At 51.4% G+C, this 18,556-nt stretch overlaps 2 protein-coding genes and 3 pseudogenes across 2 annotated transcripts; 1 reads left to right on the top strand and 4 right to left on the bottom strand.

Moving 5' to 3' along the window:
• Window positions 1-236: 236 nt before the first annotated feature.
• Window positions 237-2,816, bottom strand: SAPIO_CDS7716 (uncharacterized protein; the record flags this gene model as incomplete). The annotated part of the gene is made up of 4 exons (XM_016789522.1): window positions 237-314; window positions 402-998; window positions 1,149-1,489; window positions 2,087-2,816. The coding sequence occupies 4 exons, from the start codon at window positions 2,814-2,816 to the stop codon at window positions 237-239; spliced, it is 1,746 nt and encodes a 581-aa protein (XP_016641349.1).
• An 869-nt stretch (window positions 2,817-3,685) lies between these two features.
• Window positions 3,686-4,183, top strand: SAPIO_CDS7715 (annotated as a pseudogene; the record flags this gene model as incomplete).
• Window positions 4,184-4,952: 769 nt separating this feature from the next.
• On the bottom strand, window positions 4,953-7,893 carry SAPIO_CDS7714 (Phosphatidylinositol 3; the record flags this gene model as incomplete). Its single annotated transcript, XM_016789521.1, has 3 exons — window positions 4,953-4,992; window positions 5,089-5,293; window positions 5,373-7,893. 3 exons carry the CDS (start codon window positions 7,891-7,893, stop codon window positions 4,953-4,955), a joined length of 2,766 nt encoding a protein of 921 aa, XP_016641348.1.
• Window positions 7,894-9,632: 1,739 nt separating this feature from the next.
• SAPIO_CDS7713 lies at window positions 9,633-10,664 on the bottom strand (annotated as a pseudogene; the record flags this gene model as incomplete).
• Window positions 10,665-13,032: 2,368 nt separating this feature from the next.
• SAPIO_CDS7712 lies at window positions 13,033-13,770 on the bottom strand (annotated as a pseudogene; the record flags this gene model as incomplete).
• Between the last annotated feature and the right edge of the window lie 4,786 nt (window positions 13,771-18,556).

The following is an 18,556-nucleotide window of genomic DNA, read 5'->3' as shown; positions in this document are numbered from 1 at the left end:
GAATATTCATTTTCCTCAAACCATCGCTCCCCTCCGGCATATATCCCCTGCAAACTGTAATAGCTATTAAACCCTCCGTGAATTCGTCCCCTTCAACTTGAGGCACCCGTGGAATATACGTCACGTTGTGCATTTTGAACCGTTTCCTCATTTTTCTCGCTCGAAACCACGTCCTGCTATGCCATTCTAACCTCTTGCAGACTTATACTTTCACCCCCACGCCCAGATGTCCGATATCAGTCCTCGTAGATCTCCGGTCCTGTCGGTTCACGGTCTTCAAGGCCCTCGATGGCCTCCTTGATCTGCGGCGATGCCTAAAAGGTGAAATTATTTTTGTCAAATTAGTTAATCCATGCTCCCTTTCGCGGTCGTGTGTATGTCAATGTAAATCCAAAGCTTACCTTGGGATCCAACGCCAGTGCAAACGTATAGTGGCGTATAGCCAACCCCTTCTCATTCGTAGATTTGTACAGGTTGCCGAGTAGGAAATGTACCATTGCCTCATCGGGGGCGAGATCTCTCAAGATCATGAGCTCTTCCTTGGCCGGAACCAAGTCGCCCCTCGCGAGAAGTGCCCTCGCCCTCTTGAATCTCGGCTGTGCCGCCTTGGGAGTCAGCTCCGTCGCCATGCCGTAGTACCGAAGCGCCCGTGCCAGGTGATTCTGCTTCTCCAACATGCTTCCAATGCAACACGCCAGCACGGCGTTCGTAGGATTAATGTTCGCCGCGGCGAGGTACTGGGTGTGGGCTTTGTCAAGGTTCCCCAATCTCTCGTGTACCTTCCCGATGCCGTAATGTGCGTTGTAATGACGTTTGTCTACCGAAAGAGCCCTTCGGTAGGCTCGGAGGGCCCTGTCGTAATCCTCAGTTGCCATGTATTCATGACCTTGCAGCGTGTAGGCATACGCCATATTTGGGTCCAGCTGGGCGGCCCTCTTGAAGCATTTCACGGCCTGCTCGTGCTCTTCGGACTTTGACCAGGCATTGCCGAGAGCACACTACGCTTGTGGCGAGTGCCAGGATAAATCAATGAGCTCGTGGGCGAGGAAAGATAGGTCCGTTTCCCGGTTCAGGTGCCAGAGGACTGTCGAGTACAAGTCCATGTCTTGATGTCGAGTCGGGGCCGCTGCTTTTAATTTTCGAAATACCTTCTCTGCATCTGCGTAGGCAGCCCGCTCAAAGTGTGTCCGTCCCATTTGTGCCAGTACCCAGGGGGTTTCTTGATGCGCCCGGGGTAAGCGCTCAAAGGCTTTGAGAGCATCTGCGCAGTCGAATTTTGAGAGATGGTAGTGCCCAATAGCCATGACTTCGAGCAGGTTCATAATGTTCTTGAGGGCGGTGTTTGTTTTCGACGAGTTCTTGTCGCTATACTTGAGTGAGGTCGTTCTAGTGGGCCTGGTTTCCGGGTTGGAGCTGCCGCTTCCGAGAAGGGGATCTGGGCTCTCCGTTTCGATTTGGATCTCGTTTACACCACCAACGCCAGTTCGATCTATTCTCGAGGTGTTAGGTCTCTGACTAGCAATTCCTAATGTCCGTAATGCGAGGCGTCTAGCCCGCTTCGCTGCCCTCGTCTCCGGCGGACTGGAAGCCCGGGAGACTCCGTTATTAAGGTCAGTACCACTAGTCGTAGATGGATGTGTCATGTCCCTAGGATGGGCATCGGCTTCATCTTGCTGTGCATGCGGTTCATTCCTTTGCGACGAGTTGGACTGCGCCAGAAGTGTTGACAGCGTTCTCTTCCGCTCTCTAACCAGTACCGGCGCAGTTGCGGCTCCTCTGTGTGGTTCTAACCCCTGGCTTTCACCCCGCTGCCTTCTCCCTAGTCTAAATGTTCGGGAAGCTTCAGATCTAGAAGCCAGTGGCGAGTCGACAACTTCTCTCGGACCTAGGGCCGCTGTATGCGGTCGAGCCCTGCCGTCTAGGCCTTGGGCAGTCCCAGGGCGGACCAGTCTCGTGAGTTCCCCCGTTTCAGATCTGCGCGTTGGTGAAACATCTCGGTCCCGCCATCGGCCTCTACTGGCTAATGTGACAAGATTCGACGTTAAACTGGTTTCTGGCGTTGTCGGCGGGCGGCTACTCTGACTACCGGCTCCCGATGCTGTTGAAGCTTGGAAATGACTAAACGCATCGTTGCCGTTTATTGGGCCGGAAGCAAGTGCCTTTCGCGACGGTGGATCAGGCTTGTTTGTGATGGGCCTATTGGACGAGTCTTTCATTCCCGTCCCTACCCCTCCCAGATCAAAGATCTGAGTTATTGTGTCTGAGAGCTTGTAGATGTTTGGTACGTTGACATTCACACCCATGGCACAGAGAGCAGTGAAGGCATCCCACATCAACGGATTTAGTTTGAGTGCAGCGTCGAAAGTCTCACCAGCCATTGCCGTGTCACCGTATCCAAGATGTAACTTGCCTAGGAGGCACAGGACCGCCGGTGCATCTGGAAACGGGCTCCTTATAGTAGTCCCATGCTTGCCCATGTTCGATGTCTGATGCCAGAGCACCTTGCACTTGTTCAGGACAAGTATGCCTTCCCTGTATCTCCTCAACCGGAGACAAGACTGGGCGTAGATCCAAGAACAACCGAGATGGCTCCCCTTCAACGCAGCAGTCTTGGCTACTTCGAACGCCGAATGGAAGTCTCCGAGTCTAAAGTGACAGAGGGCGAGGAGATAGGTTGAACCGGGAGCCTTGGAATCTTGGGCAACGAGTCGCTCGGCGAAGAAGAGGGCATTGTCGTATGAGAAATTGTCGAGGTGATAATGGATCACACGGCGAAGTATGCTGCCAGTTGTAGCATTGGTGTTTGACGGTGACATCCTTGATGATATGGCTCGAGGAGTCCACATCTATCAAAACGATCACTCTGGAGGCCTCACACGACGTCAATAGTTTGATGGTTAGAAAAACTGCTTCTAAAAAACACACGCACCTGCCAATCTCTAGGATCCAGACTATATGGAGTCTTTGTCCTGGATGTCTTGATTGTTATCTGTGCCTGGTCTTCTGAGGAGCATTTGGAGAGCAGGGCTAAGAAGACAGAGGAAGAGAAGAGGCAGCCAGCCTGGAACCAGGGGTGTAAGTCCTAAGAAGGGCAATACTCTAAAAATTTCAGAGCATTGCCCTATTCACCTGAAATGCACAATAGAAGATAGAAAATGATATGGTGGAACGGTCCATGGATTGGGCTTTAGGATCACGATTCTTGATAAAAGATGATCCATTGCCAAAGGTGGATGTGGGACAATGTGAATGTGAAGGAGTCTATTCTCACACATTGTACCTTCTACATTCTTTATGGGGTCAAAGAACCTGAACAATGGAGATTTGAATGGAGATTCTGCTTTCTAGCATGTATAAGTTACATTTCAACTCCGAAGCTGCCAATACCAGCAGGAAGCACCTGGTTGAGGTTCATCAAGCTTGCACTTACACAGAAGGTGCGAGATACCATAACAGTGTAAATTTAATCCAATACACACACTGTATTATAAGCGCATGACAACCTCGACCTCAAATTGAAGCTACGTTTTCCAAATTCCTTCCTACATCTCGACCTTCCACGATCAAACTCTCACCCCGCCTTCAAACGATCAGCCGCTCCAGCAAGGCCCATTCAAATTCTCTACTCCAGCCGCCGAAAAAAAATACAACCACCGAACCAACCCACCAAAAAGATACAGAAAAAATGGCCCAAAAAGCAAAAAAAGACCTCGCAAAATCCAACGCCGCCGCCCTCAAAAACCTCCACACCCTCTCCCTCCTCCTCAACGCCTCCTTCCTTGCCTTCTCCTTCCTCGTGCGCCCCCGCTCGCTCTACCTCTACTTCCTCCTCTCGACCCCCGCCTTCATCGCGGAACTCGTCCTTGAGCGCACGGGACGACCGAGCCGCGATGCAACCACGGGGGCCCTGCGGTCGGCGGGTCAGGATCTCGGTGCCGAGGGCCTGACGGGTAACTTGTTCGATGTGGTGTGGGTTACGTGGGCTTCGCTTGTCCTCGTCGCACTGGTGGGAGATAAGGGTTGGTTCCTTTGGAGCGTGGTGCCTGCTTATGGTGGGTATCAGGCCGTGAGGCTGCTGCTTAAGGCGAGGGGATTGGCGGGCGGGTTAGGCGGTGGGGCTGCGATGCCGAGTGATGTTGGGCCGAAGGGGGGGAATAGGAAGCAGAGGCGTGCTGGGGCGTAAGAATATGGCTTTTGTTACGGGGCAGGAGGGGAGGGCTGCGATGACCTTATGAGAACTCGGCTGATGGGCTATCCCCGAGGAGATGTAGACAACGCTATACTTGGGTTGATGTTATAGCGAGCCTTGAAAGATGCGCTGTTTGGCTCTGCAATGAATCCTGCGTCCCCGCAAATGGTAGCGTGTGCCTGTTTTAGGTCGCCCGCTCGCGTGGAAACCCCACCATCGTTGATGTCGAACGGCAGTATCTTCACTCAGCAGATGGCCTAGCTGTGTGTGGGATCCAGAACATTACACAGCAGAGACAGCACACACCAATACCTTACCGAAAGGCGGCGGCGAAGCCATTTAGATTCAGAACATTTACGATAGTATCATGAGGGCCTCCTCATACGTTTAATGTCATATTATACCCGTGTACACATTCACGTCATCCTGGAAGCGAAACTTGCAAATAGCTTCACATTCACATTCCAACCGCAGCTATCTACATTCCAAGTACACCCTCTAAGTTTTCAAACATTCATCATTCCTGCTCGACATTCCCCTCCTTTTCCAAAACTAAAAGAAAACAAACGCCTTCTCGCATGCGTACGCGGTCTATGCAGCCGATATATTTTGGGCTTATTAGCCTTCTCCGTATGCCCCGTCATAAAAAAAAAAGCACATGATGCCACCAATAAAACGGGCCAACTGGGCCGTATCTAGTTCCCCTTTTGTCCTCTACCTCCTCAACATCGATCCTATTTGGAGCCCCTTGTCTCGGCTCCTTCTAGTAAATACCCTGGGTCCTGTATTGGAAAGTATCATAACTATATAAGATGTTAGTATAAAAGTTTGGAATACAAAAGAGCAATATCATGGGCGTGTATGAACGCGATGGCGAAGGTGGAAAGGGGGGATCTCACAGGCGAGTGTAATAGCTGCCGAGCGACTTGCCAATCAAGTCATTCTCGACAAACTGCTCCGCCGCATCGGCACTGAGCTGTAGCTGGAAGCGCTGCCTCAAGCTGTTGGTCGCCGTCACCACGTTAGACGAGAAGCAGGGCATCTTAGACTCTTGGCCCATCATAGCTACTAAATCGATGATGTTATCGGCAGAGCGCCGCAGAGCTGCAAATCTGGTGTTAGCGGGAGAATAGAAAAAAAAAAAAAAGAGAACAAGACTGGGGCAAATGACACCTGCGCCTACCTTGGAATGCCTGCTTGCACAGCTTCTTGAAGTCCTCAAAGTCCGCCGAGGACTCCCCTCCCAGGACCTCCACATATTCATACGTAAGCTTGAAAGGAGCCGCCTCGAAACCCACGGAGCCCGGTGAGTTGGAAAGCATGAAGCCAAAGTCGATGTGGATGATATGCCCCTCGCTATCGATCAACACGTTGCCGTTATGCCGATCCTTGAGCTGCAGGACGTAAGAGATGATGCTGTACGCCGCCAGGGACCGCTTGAACGCGTCCACTCCAGCTTTGTACGCATCGCTACCCTCGGGGCCAAACGCCTTGAGAAAGTGATCCTTCAACGTCGCCATCTTGCGCCGCGGGTTCTGGCCGGACTCGATCGAGGCCAGCGTTAGACTGCGCCTGATGGAGTGAAGCGAGACGCCGTTCGTGATAGTCTCGATCAGGCCCGAAGATTCGCCCGTAACGAGAATCTTCATCAGCTTCACCCACACGTCGACACCGGCATCGACCCAGATCTTGTGACAAACGTTGATGAGCTGGCAGGCAAATGCCTCCTGCCTCAAGTCTGCACCGGTTTTGACGATGACGCTGACGAGATCCCAGTTCTTCATCCAGCCATAGGGGGATGTCGCGCGGATGCGCTCCTTCTTCGCTTGCCACGCCTCGCCGAAGACGGCTGCGCTGGGGTCGTCACGGTCGCCTTTGCGTTGCAAACCGCCGGTCTTGAAATCATTCTCCATCCTGGCTACTCCCGCACTGGCTTCGAGTGCTTGGTCTAGTCCCGAGTCCTCGTCTAGGTCCGGATTAGCCGCTGCCGCCGATTGTGTACTCGCTTTAGCCATGATCGTGTCGAACGTCGGGCCGTGGCCATCATCTAAATCGAAGCTTTGCTCTTCTAGGCTCTGCATGCTCGCAATAATCTTTGATCGAATCGCCTCCACCTCGTACTTGGGCCGCTTGCCGCTCGTAGCTTCGAGTTGCGAAAGCATTTGCGCCGCAGTGCGCATATGCGTGGCTAGTGCCGAGAAGTCTGGTTGGTCGAGAGATGCGTTGGCGCGGGGCTGCAAGGTCATTCTCCTACGACTTCTGCCACCAGGGCTGCTCGACCTAGATATAGAATTTTCTGCAGTCATGGGGGCAAGAGCCAAGTCGGATGATGATGTGTATGTCGCGCTTTTGTGAACGACATGATACGGTAGATAAGAGTTCGGGGACTTTGGGGGAAGCTCGTCCTCCGGCGTCTTTATCAGGGGTGAACTTCCGAGATCGCCGGACGTCGGCTCAAAGACGCTGTCGATAATGGGCTCAGATTGGCGAGGGTTCAAGTTCGAATTTGAATGTACTCTCGGGGCGTCGGACAAGTCAAATAACCTTCGTTTCGGTCCTTGCTCGGAGAGCAGCGTAGTGATCAACCGCTCATTATCTCCCGTATCAGGGTCGAAGTTGAAGTCATCCCGCAGAACCTCGACCATGAGAAGATAAGGTACCTTTTCAGCGCTGTTTAGAACTGTAGCTTCGGCAGGGTTTAACCTGACGATTCTGTGATGCCGGCTCTTGCTGGGCGAACCGTTGACCAAGGTTGGTGGGCAGATGACAGGGATGTCAACCTCCGCGGGCAAGTCTTGAGCGATAAGCGCCAACTCAGCTCGCAGTGCGCTCAGACGAGCGAGCTTCGGCACAATCACGAGACGATTCGAAATGGCCTCCAGAGCCGTTAGAAACTGAGTCTCGCTCCTAAAGTAATGTTGCCTCAAGAGTCTCGTCTTCTGTACGCGGGTCAAGTCTGACGCGGATCTTCTGGCCTTGATATGGTGCGAGTGCCTCCTGGACAGAAGGACGTTATTCGCCTGCGCTACTAGGCCCGCGGATATTGGAGTCGTCGGACGGGTTATCGTCTTGGAAGTACGGGTATCAGGGAGGGGCAACGAGGACGAGCTTAATCGGGCATCGAGGGACAGCATCTCAAATTGGGGTTTAATCTTGGACTCGACAGACGTCTTCGGAGGCTTCTTCGGGACGCTCGCGGGAGGTGGCCTCGTGATAATCGCGGGTGGGACCTTACGACTCGATCTTGTCGGCGAAGACGCCTCCTGGCCACCGCCACCACCACTCACGCTGCGAGGCCCTTCCCGATTACGCTTCGATCGCGATGTCCCCACTGTCACAGTTTGGGACCTCGTCGGCTTCGCGCTCTCCGGTCTTGTTTCGGCGATGAGGTCCACAGAAGGCTGAGGTTTCCGCGCCTGTGCAACGGCGAGAGGACCAGCCCAATGCGGCAGGATCGGCACGGCGATACTCGCGAGAACGAAGCTCGACAACACCGTCACCGGCAAAATGTTATCTCGAATCTTCTCATGGCGCGCAGTGTCGGACAATCCAAAGACAATATGTTGCACCTTGTTGTAAACTCTCGCGCAGGTCTGAAACGATTCGGTCTGGGGATGCGCCGACAGGTCATGGAGGTAGGTTTGGAATATCCAGAAGGTCTGGCCAACGAAGATTAGCGTCTCAAATGAGGGGAAGGTTGGCATGCCCCGGCATGTGAGCAGGCAATTGGGCAACGACGAACAAGGAGAGCCGCAGTCACAGATTCTTCGCACAGGTCCAGCAAGAACTCCTCCAGAGCCATTGACTCATTGTGAACGCTTATTATTATATGGCATAGCTGCGGGAGAAAGAATTCGATGTCCTCGTAGGGAAACTGCCGAAGCTTATTGCAAAGGACATATTGGATGCCTACATGGTCGGCGTAGCGCCTAGATTAAGTGAAGACGAACATGTCAGTACAGGGTAGTTTTGGACACGTTTAGCTCCAGTCTTAGCCGTGGGAGGCAAGCGATTGCTCGCGCGCAAAGGGCGGATTGGCCTCACGTTAGGTAGGACACGGCGAGAAAGGGATTCGAATTGAAGACGTCCGATTCGAGGAACCGTTGAAGAAGCGTCCACGACATTGGGTTAATACCGGTTCGTTCCTTGCTGAGGAATGCGGAAAGGAGAGATGGGAGACGGCGGTAGGATTCTTGAAGCGGCGTGCCTCAGCCAGCTCTCGTCGGCACTAACCAGAACCGGAAGCAACAGCTCTTTGCATGGCTAAAAACGACAACACGATCGTCCTACCCAGCAGCATGCAGTAGGATCTAGATATGTGCAGGCGGAAGGAATGAAGAGAATATCGTATTCGACTTTGCCAAGAGATCGTGAATAGTACCACCTGCTACATCGGAGTTGCTCCTGCCCGTGTACTCCGGCTGGGCGATCTTTTAGTTGCCTGAGGTTTACGTAAATTACTAAGCAAGAGAGATGTGAAGTGATCAATTGATGATGGTCCAAGTCTGCAGATGAACGAGGGGCCGAGAAACCTTGGCTTGACATCATTGCTGGAACCGACGGCTCCTTTGCGGATAGGGCGCTCCACTAAAGGGGACTAAAAATGCGACGAAACTCGACAAAATAGCGGTGGCCGTTCTACGAAGTACAAAGCTGGCTAGCTTGTCTCACGAATTTCCAAAGTTTGTTTGTACCTGTGAAAGTTGGGCAGTGAGTCTCGGGGTTCTCGGCTTGGCGCTTTTCAATACCTTGGTAAAAAGTAAAGTTTTCAAGTCTTTGAAGCACAATGCAAAGCAGGTCTGAGGTGGGGACAGTCATTCTCTCCTCATTCGAGATACGCAACGCAACCGTGTGGGTGTTAAATCTGTGAAGTGCTTTTTGGTAGCCATTAATGTTCAATTCATAGTACTTCGTGCAACCGAAATCTAGACATGCGAGACCATGTTCCAGTCTCCTACTCAGAAAAATATCTCAGGGTCTAACGGCTACGCATTTTTCAAAGCTTAGGCTTGACACAGCGGGAAAACGTCTTCACATCGTTGGGCTACACAGAAAGGAGGTGGGGAGACAGGGCAAGATTGTTCAAAGCTCCACCCAAGCTTGAGCGACTAATAGGGCACGATTGGAGTAAAAGGACCAATAATCATCATCCTGTAGTAGGGCTCTGTGAACCGAGCTGGGATATATGTATTCGAAGAGTTTGTGGATATCTAAGTGCAACCGGAGACTCCCGCGTGGGACTGTACTGTTCTGCTTGGTGAGACAGTTAGAACCACATGAAGCCTCAGGCTGGCTAATATACTCCCCAACGCCGGTACACACAGAATATGCATGTTCAAAGTCCACCGAACCCACCCCAAACGCCAAACGTAACGCTGAGTCATTTTTGAAGAGGAGAAAAAGGATTCCGAGCCGTCAGTGATGACGCCAACAAGAGCGTAGTTTAGGCAGTTCTCTTCTTGCGGCCGCCACCCCTTCCCCTTCGCTTGGGCTCTGGGACCTCCTCGTCGCTATCGGATTCTCCCTTGACCCTCGAGTTTTTCGTCTTTTCCTCACCGACTTCCACCTTGCCGACGATGTCCCGGAGGAAATCAAACTGTTCATCCGTCTCGACAACTTGCTTCAACATCTGTGCAGTCACTCGCTTTTGGCCCTTTTCCTTAGCCACGTCGGCACTCTTGGAAACCATCGAGATCATGAAGAGCTCCAGGGCCTTGCCAACAGCGATTGGGGTTTGCTGAGCAACCTTGCCCACTTCTTCGTCCGCCTGCATAATCCTCTTGATCCTGGCGGTAGGGAACTTGGTCCGGACGGGAGAGGGTTCGATGACGGGGGCCTGAATGGCAGGCTGCGCGGCTCGTCGTCGAGGAGGCATATTTTCCGTTTGTTGATTGGGCGGGACCGAACCGCTAGGTAACTGAGGATTTGCGTAGGCCTGGGGATAAGACGAAATATGGACGTGTTGTTGCAGCGGAGCGGTGTAGGTCCCAGGAGGAGAATATTGTGGGTGTTGTTGGAAGTGAGGGTCGTGGTGGTTGAAGTGTTGTTCCTGTTGCTGGTGCTGTTGGTGTTGCTGCTGAACGGGATTTATAGGATAGGCTCCGTGACCGTAGAGGGCAGGTTGACCTTGAATGGTAGAAGTGGGCGGGTGGGGTTGAAATTGGGGCGAGTGCTGGTGTTGTTCGTGTTGGTAGTCGTGTTTGTTCTGGGCGTATTGGTGGTGCAGTTGTGGCGCAGGTCCTCCTGGTGCAGCCTGGGTGTATGCAGGACTCGATACCGAACTGGTGGGAAATTGATAGGATCCGACAGGTTGCTGTTGGTAGTGTTGGTATTGGAATTGATCGTAACCAGACTGTCGGGTGTGGTTGTCGAGAAGAGGGATGTTGTTAGGAGCTGGAGGAAGCTGGGCGAGAAAGGAAGAAAAATCTGGGGATTTGGGGACGTAGCTGGTGTCCTCGTTTCCCGCCATGGCCATGGTCAGTGTGGGTTAATTATATTCAATCAATCAGCGCGCTGTGCTGTGCAGGCAGGTGCTATGCACAATGCAAATATTAGTCCTGATTGAGTTGGCGTGTATTATTTGATTGTTGGTGTCCGCCCCAGGCGTGGATAAAGCGTGGCTTGCTAGTGCCAAATCGTCGAGTCGTTCTAGGGCTTCCCGACGCCAAATGACAATGAAGAAAATACCAAGCTGGATAATAGAGAAAAAAGAAGTACGTGACGTATTCCTTTGTCTTGGATAACCAATAAAGGGTCGCCGGCAGGATTTTGAGGTTGATGCGCGTCGAACAGGCTGACGGGGTTGCAGTGTTGTTGGCCCGGCCAGCCAGCCAGCCCTGACGGGTGATAGTGGGGTAGCTTCGGTATAAGCTCGAGTCCCCAGCAACTTGGGGGCCGTTTCGAGTCGCTCGTTGGATATTGATGTTTCAGTTGGTTAAGAGACGCGAGTCGCGTCGGTTTGAGAGGTAATTAAAAGGTATGTATATGCAAATGAGATTGGAGGGGGGGAAAGGACTAAATATTGATGAAAGGAGGCTGAAGTCGCAAGTCGACGCAAAGAGAAGCAAAGGACAGGCCAGATATTGAACGAGCACCAGGCAGTTCCTTTATGAGTAAGAATCCGAGAGTGAAAGAGGCCGACACATTGATAAGTCCGACATTTGCAAAGTTGATCAGGCCGCGAGCGGTCGGTTTGTTTCGATAGATAGATGAGAGGGAATAAATAGACAGCCAGTTTCTAGGGTTGAAACGAGCTGATGTTCCTGGATAACGGCAGGGTGACAGACTGAATCTGTAAGATCTTGAGTCTGATGGTCAAGCGCCGCAGACGAGATGATGAGATCACACTTGTGCTGCAGGGTAAATGGTAGGGCTGAGGAGAGCAACTCGATAAATGCGTCGTGGTGCTCCTGGGTGGATGGAATGGGTCATGCAGGCTCGCCCAGCACAAGGAAGAAGCGTGACAGATGGCTCAAGATCAAACAACCTGAAGAGATGGAGAGGTGCGCAAAGCGAGCGAGGCGGCGAGAGAGTATGTTAAGAATCGTTAGCGTGTAACTGTGCCTAGCATGGTGGGTACTAACGGATGTTAGCAGTCTAATTGCGTTGGCACAATGCGGATCGGTCCAGATTGGGTGGGATGCTTGGTCGTTTATATGCGCGACGCGGTTGCCCCTCCTCTCCAAACAGACAGCAGGGGTGCACAGCTGCCTCTTTCCTGATTTGGCTAAGTACAATTGTAGCATCAGAAACGCCACATCTCTGTTGCGCTTGCTTCTTTCCTTAACCCTACCCCACCCTTCCTGCCAATTGCCAACATTGACATGATGAAAACCGTGTACGAAGTACTTTGTGTACTTGACATGGAGGTACAGAGACCCTGCAATAACATTGTCAGCGCCCACGCACAAAATCAAGCTCTGCGATGATGTACAATGTACCATCAATCAAGCCTCAGTAATTTCACGTGGTCCCCCTCCAAAACCTTCACTGACTCGACATCACCCATCGAATTGATGGCTTCTCCGAGCATCCAGCGATGTGACAACATAATTGAATAACCATTCCTCGGCGCCTTCGACTAGTAGCAGATGAGTCGTTGCGCATCTCATATTTCCTCACTTTAACCCGACGGATTTCGCCCATACCCTAATGGACTCAGCTCGGACCGGATGGAGCCTGCTGCCTAGCTCTGACACACTTTCGTTTGCCATCTTTCGGTTTCTACGTGCCGACGGCCTGCTCTGTTCCTTGAGCAGGAAGCTGATTTATTGGTGCTTCGAAGTGTACAAACAAAGAGCCTCTGAGGTGAGCAGGCTTTAACCTTGAGCACACCTACCGACATGTCAACCAAGGTCTCCTCCCGTCATGCTCAAGTCATGGGTGATGATGAACAAACGTATAGAGCTTATAAACGTTTTCGCCCGAGGCACGAGATACCTACCTAGGGAACGAAACCGAGCGCTTCGCTCTGGGTTCTCCCGGGGTGGGGTGCCGTTGACGGTTTTACTTGATCTAATCTGACATGACTTGATGGCTGAGGAGCAACTGACAAGAGGGCGTGCTTTTTTTATTCACCTTTCTTTCTTTCTTTCTTTTCGTCGGCCCCTTTCCCCTTTTGTGTATGACTGAGAGAAGCCCATAGCTGCCTAGAACTTCTTTACTACCATTGATCAAGAACGGTTTGTCTTAGATAATTGCAGATGCCTCAAGTTATGTGCCTTTAGGCTACAGCCTGTCTACTTTGCTCTGCCTCTATCTCATACTGTCTAGAAATGCAAGTGATCATACCTCGAAAGTGCAAATGGGTATTTAGAGAAACAGTTGCGATTCCAGGCCAAGATTCAAGAGTCCTCGGCATTATACATGACCTGAGTGATAGCATGAGCGAGGACTCGCATTTCCTCCAACCGCCTTTCCTGATTACCACCAAGAAAGAAAGAGATTATTGGCCAAACATGGAGACTCCGGCTCCCTGCAGGACGCTTTTCCACGTGGATCGGTACTCCTAACTCCATCAAGTGATGTATCATGGCCGATATATCTTTTGCCAGCACCTCGTCCTCTCCTTGCCAAACGATGTAGCCGAACTTCGGGGTATGTGCCTTCCAATTGTGGCGAATCATGGAAGCAGGTGATGCTTTGTCTAATACTCCGCCTCGCATCTTGTCCGGTGCGTAGAGCTGAGCGAATTGGTGGAGTCGACTGACCGAGACGTAGTCACTCGCAGATTCTTGGTGATTGTCGGATACCAGAGTGACCCAGGGGGAAATTAAGATCACCAATGCTGGTAGCTGGTCTAAGATGTCTAGGTGCTTCGCCTGTTGGGTTTTGAGATCTCTAAGGAGAGTTAAGGCCAGTGTTCCCCCAGCCGAGTCGCCCATGAGACAGATGATGTCCTTGGATTTGGCGACATGTAGCACCTGAGCATAGCCGTTGAGAACTTCGTGAGGCTGGGTTGGGTACTGCGCGGTGGGGACGAGCGTGTATTCGATTGCGAATATGGCGGGGTTTTCGAAGGTCTTTCTGAGCATAGAATGCAGAGCCATTAGGTATTCGAGGTTAAACGAAGGGGAGCCCATGACAAAACCCCCGCCTATTACCTTTGTTAGACTATCCATTGCCACCAGCAGACAGAGATTCCGGAACACACCCACCATGGATATAATATACTACGATATCGGGATCCTGCTTGGGGTCTTCCCTAATCCAGAACCCCTTGATCGGCGGTGTAGCCTCATTGTCTTCATAATGTTTACAGGAGACGGGGTAACGGAAATATAAGTGGCGAAACATGCGGAATCTTATGAATGGAATTGTCACATTCTCGTGGAAGAAGGCCCTCAAGATATCAAGAGGTAGATTCACGTGGGCCCAACGAGTACATTGCACAGCAATGACCTCGAAGACAGATGCTGAGAGAGTGAAAGCATCGGGAGCAGGAGTATTTATGCCCAGAGAAACCAATGCACGCCGGATAAGCAGCGAAGGGATATCAATTACTACACAATGTCAACGTCGGGTTCAAATTCCAGAGGCTAAAGTTCATACCTAGGAAAGGAACGGCTCTGAGGGCATGTCGAGTCGTCCGCCAGAAGCCAACGGTACAGATTAGATGAATGGCGAGGAAGATACAGAACACAAGGCAGTCGACGGAGTTTATGAGCCCGAGGATCATGATGAGGACGAGGGATGAGAGCCTGCGTGGTGGTCAAGGCGACTCTCGTGATGAGAGCTCATAGTGGCGCAGATGAAGGGCCGAAAATTACTAGGGCCTGTCGACTTTCCGACGTGTTAAAAGGGTATTAATATCATTAAGGTAATAATGCTTTGAAGATGCCAGATCGATGATGCCAAGTGTCTCCTTCCACGGCAACACAATTGCCTTGGTCTTGACCTGGACAGACATTAGAACTGGACGCATCACCGGCTCATTCTTATTAGGTAATGATGCAGATCGATCACCAAAGCGCCATTCCGTGCTCCAACCCAGGCTTCAATGAGATTCCTCTTTTTTGGCCTCCGCGTATTAATATTGCACCTTGTACAAACATTGAATTGAAGCAGGGTTTGGGTTTCCGAAGACACAAGCTACCCGAGCTCTCGTCAACTGAACCTAAATTCACTCACACTCGCGGAATGTTCCTCGCCTTCCCCGTCTATTGATCGGGTGTGTATCAGTCTTGGCAGCTCAACAACGATGGGACATGACTGAAAACTTCCGAATGCCAGGCCATACGGCTGGGACGCTGGAGCTGAAATTTGGGGGGGGGGGGGGGGGGGGGGGGGGGGGGGGCACGGAGCCGAAGAATGTCGCACTGATCGTACGTGAACTGGAATAAATCACACTTTCATCGGTAGATATATTTCCTGAACCCAGCATGCTTCGTAGCCTTCCCCAACGCAACCTCTGTTGAATCAGGTAAACATCCCGTTTATGGCAGCTAGCGTAGGAAACCTTAAGTGGGCGTGGTATAGTCAAGGATCACAACCGTCGCGTTCCCTGTAAGTCGTGCCCAGCCCTGCCGCATCTCCTACAGTATATTGGCAGCACTGAGAAAGGAGACCACTGGAGCTGATGATCCAATATTATCAGATGGCTCGGATCAAACCAGCACTTCCCAGGGGGGGTATCGGATGCAATTACACCGTAATTTTCACTGACGACCTCGCTCACGAGTCAAGAGAGAATATGCAACGGTGAAGTAACAGGTTGGCGGGTATGTGTAAAGAGCCGGGCAGAAATACCGAGTCCGGAATCTTGAAAAGGCATTCCAAGTCATTGGACTCCCAACTCTAGCCAGCCCGGTCGATTCGGGTATTGCATCCGGTCCCCGCATCGGCTGGGGAAGGTTTAGATCAGGCGCCCGACTAATTATATCTTCATGATCGAAGGAACAGAGAATCAGTGGAGTTTAGATAGTGGGCCGTCTCTTGGTGCTCTCTTTGGGTATTACGTGGAGAACAACTAAAATCTTTCTCTTCTTCCCCGGCCAAGGATGAAAGTTGAACCCAAAAATAATCTTGCCCGGAGTCTGCTATTAATACCCTTCGAAGTATGACGTTCCGACTCTGTTAGTATTACGTAGTAAAAGCTTGACCAGAAGATGCGCTTGCCCCTGCCCCTGGAAATATCGAGAGCATTCACCCCCCGTGCCCCAACACGAGATGAAACATGCTAGGGCACCTGGAATTATATGCCGACCTCCCAAAGTAGCAGTCGCCCTCTGCTAGGTATGACTATGACCAGCGGGAATGTCGAGTATCTCAGGGGGGAGTGCCTTCTTCCGAGTCTAGCTCTGGGCTGCTTTAAGTCCCTTGTCCAGGGCGTGCGATCCAATCACTCCCCGCCGCTTTCTGAGGACGCAGTTCCCAAGAATTGGCCACTGGTCCCTAAAGATAGATATCCAATAGAGGGGACTGGAGTCTCCAGCCGTCGATTTACTGCAGTAGGTAGAAGGAGTCCAGGTTGTCGGGCTCTTGAGAGAATAGAATCAAGCCCCATTCAGTTTATACATGGTAAAAATCTACCTATTTACATATCGTGGATCGAGACATACAAAGCCCAAGAAATCCAACATTCCTCCCCCGAGAAATAGCTTGAGGCATGTCGAGAGGTGGCGCGACAGACAAAAGGTCGCACAAAGTGGCCCTGGATTTTCACTTGGTTCGCCTGGCTCAGGCCTAAACGGCTGAGGCGATGGCTTCGTACCTTCTAAAGGAGCCTGGGTGTGCTGAAAACAGCACCGACCTACCTGTTACGAAGGCACACTCGACACGATAGCTCCCTGATGCTATGGCGGAATTGTGAGACAACGAGGCTGGAATTGCAACAGTGGGGATCCTGGCGTCGAGGTGGAGAGAGCATGGCATTCCGACTACTGGCAGTATGAGAAAATATCTTCCATTTTCTAAATCTTCGGCTTGCGCGAACAATGTAGAAATTGTGTCCATCCTATTGCCATCTTAGTGTATCTCCACCCCAACTCTGATCTATGGAAGAGCAGCGAGCCACGTACTCACAAGAAAACAGGCGGGGCAGGTCGACGGATGGCGCATCCGTTGACTGCCAATAGGGTGCTCAGAACGGGGTCAATTGAATCAATGTCTTGGGCGTCCTTGTTGACGCCGTCTGACAGAGGGCGCCGTCATGGAGGGCAAGTTAACGCGATGTTTCAGGATCCCTACCCGCAGGCGTGGTCTCTAATTGCGCTTTTCCGCTTTCAGATGATGGAGCTCTGTGATAGGGACGGAAGGGCTTTGATTGGGCATAACTGCGCTCCTGAGTATGAAATTATGTGCATCGGCTTATACATAATACAGAGAAACATCCAACGAGGGGCACTTGTATTCATTCTGAGGCTTTCGAATCACCAGACAGGCTGGCCCCATCAACTGGTAAGAGCGTGCGATTCCGCTAGATTATATGCAGAGCCAACTTGTTGGCAAAAGAAATGTAAGCCCTGGGAAAAAGGGGGGAAGAGCTGGATAGGGGGTGTTGGCAACAATTGGATGTTCGGTAACCTGGTTAATCTCTCTTCAATTCGATCAACCAGAAAACCACTCCGCATGTTAATAAAGCGGCTGGTTGGCCTGTTGAGCCCTTCCCATTTGCCTAGGATGCCGCTCCGTCGTGTTGGCCTTTGAAGCACTAATCAAGTTTCTCTACTGTTGTCGAGTAGTCGAGTGCTTCGTAGAGTCTCTCACTTAGGGCTACAGAACATCAAATTGAACTTGAGCAACGTAAGCACTTTGTGTTCAGCGGGGACAGACTTCCCAGAGTTCGCTCGCGAAGAGGGAGGACAGGCAATAAGCAACTCACATCCTTGGATCCATTGATGATCGGTTGATCTGAGCCTTAGCAGGGGACAGCTTAGGTACGAGCTTCTCGAATAAATCCTGCCTTATGCTTCCTGGCCTGCCTTTGAAACATGGTGGGTCCACTCAAGCAAAACCTCTGTCTGGGCGTGCTCTCAGAATCCGGGGAACAGGGAAAGGGAGTGCGAACGGTACACTACGCACTGCCGGCATTCCTTGCTGTATGTACGAAGTATTCTGCTGGTCCCTTGATCAGTCAAGTCGCTTCCAAACGATGAAGTGTTACTCTTGCTGGTACTTCATCTCCTCTTAGTACAGGGAGAAGAATGGTTGAGCTCTCGCTGCAAGGCACACACGGCTGTGGTTTGTCAGGCCTGGCCAATCGCCCAGACCTTTGCGTCGTCACAGCGCAGGTTGGCTCGGCCGATTTGTACACTACTGGAATACGGAAGGACTTGCAGAAAGGGATTGTGACGAATGTTCAGATGCGTACATAGGTAGCTGTGGGGCATAAGGGGTGCAATTGGATTTGGTCTTCGCAGATCAACCACCGTTTTGTCGTCTTGGAACCTCGACTCTGCCTGAAAGAGCCATCTACAGATACAGATGGATCCGGGAAGAGCTTCGGTCACTGCCTTGGCCTTTTGTGACTAACGCCCGGCCTGACCAGTCCCTGCACTGGATTTTCTTTCCCCCTCCTACACAGTACTGATTTTCCTCTGAGGGGCTGATGTATCACGTAGATGCAATGTCACCAGTCTCTTCGCGAGCAAGGGCAGTCTGATTACTTTGGACAGACGAACGAAGCTCCTGGGTCTGTTCCCCCAGATACTCTGCATATAAATTTGCGATATTCCATGCTGAGAATGATACGGGTTAATATCAATGGGTAGCGAGCTAAGATGACCTAATGCAAGATGATGGTCGATGGAGAGTGAATATATCTATGAAGACAGCTAAGTCCCGAAGATGTAGTGTTAAAAAAAAAAAAAAGCTGCGTCATCCTGGGCGACATCTGGCGAAGTGAGTTATCAAGCAAATTGATGCTAA

Source organism: Scedosporium apiospermum, assembly GCF_000732125.1.
Source record: "Scedosporium apiospermum strain IHEM 14462 chromosome Unknown SEQ_SAPIO_0110, whole genome shotgun sequence".
NCBI classification, from domain to species: domain Eukaryota; kingdom Fungi; phylum Ascomycota; class Sordariomycetes; order Microascales; family Microascaceae; genus Scedosporium; species Scedosporium apiospermum.
The sequence above is the reverse complement of the archived record's forward strand: the minus strand, read 5'-3'. Positions and strand labels throughout refer to the sequence as shown.